Raw genomic sequence first — 4190 nt, 5'->3', positions numbered from 1 at the left:
GGAATACAAAGGTTGTATTAAATTTTGAAGAGATTTCTAAAGTTCACTGCGCCATATGCTTGCGAGAATATTTCTCTGACGTCACAGGGAGAAATAATACTTATTCAGTGTAAACAAATAGCTGTTATTTAACATGCTTATGAACATTATCCATAGTTCGTTTGTTCAAACTTCTTGATTTATGCGCGATATTGCAAACATGTTGTTACAACATTGAGGTGATTCATGCACCAAACTGTCTTGGTTGAAAGAACATGTATCTTAATATAAGTCCGTTAAACTTAATGATTAAAGAAGGTAACACATTTTATTTTTAAGGTTACTGCTTCATTGTCACTCAATAGCAAATTATCGTCGATAATACAAACTGAATGGACAGTATACAATGAAAACGGCGACATCGTCAATGTAGATCGTTCCGATAAAACCCAAGCGTCCAAATTATTTCCTGCGAACACCATGAAAGAAGGGACTTACAAAATTAAATTAGCAGTAAACGTTACTGTATTTGGTGAGGTTTTGTCATTATCAGACTTTATGTATCTGAACTATACGTTTCCGGACATTCTACCGGAAATAACGGTTAATAATGTCAACAACTACATTAGAAGAATATCACTTGAAGCTGAAGAAGGAAATTCTCTCGTTGTAATCAGTACACAAGGAACGAAGGATCCAGCTGAAGATTTGGTCAACTTTAGTTTCAGTTCAACAACCAAGACGATGTCCTGTGAAACAAGTTCTGATTGGACAGAAGAAGATGTGTTAAAGACACTGGAAACTGAAAATATTATCGGCAGTTCTACTTATTGCAGCAACCTTATACCTACAGGTTTGATATTTTGTTTTGATAAGATAAGGGATGAAATGAAAATGCCAGTATTTTATTAGTGTATATTTATGAACAATTTTAGAATGTTTATTTTATTAACAAGAATTAAAATCTGCAGAGAAAACGCAAACGATAAAGCAGTAAGTATAAAAATGTATGCATGGTTAATTTTAAAGAATCATTTTTCTAATAACGCTAATTGTTGTTAGGTATTTATTGGAATTATTGCTATCGACACAACCGACAACGCTCTCTCGGAAACATTTGGGTTGGACCTCCAAGGAAAGAATACATAATCTGTTAAAATTTTGTCGAAGTAAGTAAAACAATGTCATATCATTTAATTTCAGATGTTGACAGATTTAGTATTGCCCCTGAGAAGTTCATTATTAACCAGTGGTATTTGTTAAAGCTTACCGTGAGCCGAGGAGAAAGAGAATCAAGCATATTTCAGGCCATACAAGTGACAGACAAGAAAGTACCGGCCATATATATACAGTAATAACCAGTTGATATTTAAGATAGCGCAGCTGCTATAAATGTAGAAAAATAAATCATATTTTCTGTTATGAACGCTTTAGGCTTTGGTGGAAAACTAATATCATAATACGTAGTACCATGATTCAGCTTAAAGTATACTGAAAACATGAGTTTATTGTCACCCGAGTTAGTTTGGTTTTGCAACTATACAACTCGCTCGGTAGTAAAGTTCACTATTTTATTTGCATAGTTTTACTTGTAAAGAGATTAGCAAACTGTGATTTGCTAGCAAATTAAGAGTTTTGCTTGAAAGATTTGTTTAAATAAATTCATTTAAGTATTAACTTTAATTTGTTTCATCCAATTGAATTTTAGAGCTGTTGCCAATAGTTACAAGACATCGACAAATTTTGAGAAGATAACTCAAACCGACCTCCAAGTTAATCTAATTGTTGATGTTGACGAGCTTGAACTACGATACGTTTCCTACTTTTGGAAACTTGAAACATTGGTAAATTGGAATACTGTAGATGTAGTGGAAACTGGAATTGGTATTGTCATACTTCTATCTTGTTTTTTTTCTAATTGAACGAATATTTCTTGTTAAATCATGGAGCATACATTTTTGTGGCTATAAAGGAAGTTTTCGTTTACAGGGAAACCAATGTTAAGGAGTAAATAGATGCTTAAACAAAGTCTTATTCTCTTGTTCAGATATTGATTCGATTTACATTGAAATATCTGTATTTTAACTTTCTTTAAAAATGTTTCTAGTGTAAAAATATATCATAATTAAAGCTGAAAATAGACACCAAATAAGAGCAAATACAACATTCAAATCCCCCAATATATTAACCAAACACTGATGATTGGCCATGCGTTATAAATATTACACCAGTTTAGAATATGTATCATGTTTTTATTAAATTGAAAAAGAACCCGGTTTCAAAGTGTCAAAAGAATTGTTTGAGCAATGGCCAAGTTCTAGATACAGACTTTCGTGTCGTGTAAAGTCACCAAGCTATTTTGAAGTAACAGCTTACAAGTCCTACTCGATGAACTTTGCTCCCTATAACGGCAATTGTACGCTTGAAGTCGAGGATAATCCAGGTAAACTTATAATCATGAATATCTCCTGAAATTGTTAGAGTAATTATGTGTAATCTATGTATTGTAAAAATTATCACCAAAACTTAAAATCTAAAATCTTGCATTTTGAATTGACATATATTCACAATTGTAATTATTGTAATTTAAAAAAATACTGTAACATCAAAAATATTAACAATGTAACTAGACTAATTTGTAATTGTCGGGCCGCTAATTCTGATTGATTTAAAATATATCTTTGATAAGTGTTTACAAAATATCATAATCATTTGTTTTATGAACATATGTATGACTTTGTAGTTGTAACTGGTAAGACGAAGGTTTGTATCAATTGTTTTGACTGGAAGGACGAAGGAACGCATTTTGAACGCAATATCAACATTGATCATGGCGGATCACTACTATATGCCCCAGTACAGATATTTCTTTCTGCTGACAGAGGAGTAAACAACAGTATCAATGAACTAATGCACGCACCATTAGGTAACAATACACACCGTTTTTTTTCCATCCAAAATATTACAGTATTTTTGCCCATATAATCTTTGCTTGTACATTGTATTGTGCATGGTCCAACCACCAAGTATGAGGACGAAAATGAACATGACGTTATTTTCTACTTGCTTTCCAAGGCACCATAACTAGTATGTGAATAGTCAGTCGTAATATTGCAAGAATGGGTATTTATGGTTACGTATATTTGAGGGAGGGTGATGAAATCTTGCGCTTCTTATAGATCCTTACTTCCATATTGTTTTATATTTGATATGTAGAGCAAAATATTGTTTGAATTTAATTAATGATCAACATTATTTTTTGTCCAATCACATTGCAGTATTTTTCAAATTTCTGCTTAGTCTAACTTTGGTTAATGTGTACTAACTAAATAAAATTCACTTAATCTGTCGTCTAACCGCAGTCTAACAAATTTCAATAATGCATTATATTAGGGAGGAGTTAGAGGTATGGTTTGCACTCTGAATTGTAAAATATCTAGGTTTTCAAAACAATGCTAACGTTACCTTTTAAAGGTCAGGTGTTTGATACAATCAAAGTTATTACACAGATAATACATGTGGGACACGCAGAGACAATGATTACATAGTAACTTTTTTTTATATCCTTTTAACTCTAAGAAAAATGTCTGTTATAAATTGCTGACTGTTTTAAACTCTATATTTTCCAAATTCAGTTGATAGGAATGAACTGCATTAACAATCCTTGACATTCAAAGAATACAATGTTTACATTTTTTGGCTGGACAACTCATTGTAAACGGACCTGTAACCTAAATTGACACTCAGAAAAATGAAAAAGTGAACTGTTTTTCAAATGAGCAAATCAGGGATTTTAAATGTTAGTGAATAACTTGACGCCAATAACGAATTTGTATCAATTCATAATCTCTAATGTATTTTTCTCACATTTTCCATTTATTTTAAAAGTATGTACACATTTTATTAACTCCATTGTGTTTATCTAATTGCATCATTTTCCTGACATATTTTATAGAAACAATTGATAACCGGTATAAAAGCTGTGACATTTCAGTAAAACACGTGCCTGATTATATGTTGAAAGGGCCATTTAATTAGCTTAACTAAATGTGACATGTTAGAAACTTGACAAGGTGTAGACATCTTGTAGAGTGAAAGGGCGGAGCTATCAGTTGATTTAGAGCAATGCCTTGTTTTTGGTTGAAAAAAAATAATGTTGATCATTAAATAGGTTAATGTTTAATAATATGCATTAACAAAAATAATTGGGC

General features: G+C 31.7%; 1 protein-coding gene across 1 annotated transcript; it reads left to right on the top strand.

Annotated features, from left to right (window-relative positions):
- The first annotated feature begins 306 nt into the window (after positions 1 to 306).
- Positions 307 to 2902, top strand: LOC132749990 (uncharacterized). Its single transcript, XM_060739941.1, has 4 exons — positions 307 to 832; positions 1183 to 1330; positions 1688 to 2422; positions 2723 to 2902. Exons 1-3 carry the CDS (start codon positions 460 to 462, stop codon positions 1899 to 1901), a joined length of 735 nt encoding a protein of 244 aa, XP_060595924.1. The 5' UTR covers positions 307 to 459; the 3' UTR covers positions 1902 to 2422; positions 2723 to 2902.
- Positions 2903 to 4190: the final 1288 nt, after the last annotated feature.

The sequence above is a fragment of the Ruditapes philippinarum genome, unplaced genomic scaffold (genome assembly GCF_026571515.1).
Source record: "Ruditapes philippinarum isolate M1 unplaced genomic scaffold, ASM2657151v2 ctg26935_1_1_1_1, whole genome shotgun sequence".
NCBI classification, from domain to species: Eukaryota; Metazoa; Mollusca; class Bivalvia; order Venerida; family Veneridae; genus Ruditapes; species Ruditapes philippinarum.
This window is presented reverse-complemented; position numbering and strand designations above follow the sequence as displayed.

Bases quoted from the DNA above. Each gene is read 5' to 3' on its own strand.
- LOC132749990 (XM_060739941.1), top strand. From the start codon at position 460: ATGAAAGAAGGGACTTACAAAATTAAATTAGCAGTAAACGTTACTGTA. The intron at 833-1,182 runs GTTTGATATTTT...ATTTAATTTCAG, and splicing joins CAGCAACCTTATACCTACAG to ATGTTGACAGATTTAGTATT. The intron at 1,331-1,687 runs GTAATAACCAGT...ATTGAATTTTAG, and splicing joins GTACCGGCCATATATATACA to AGCTGTTGCCAATAGTTACA.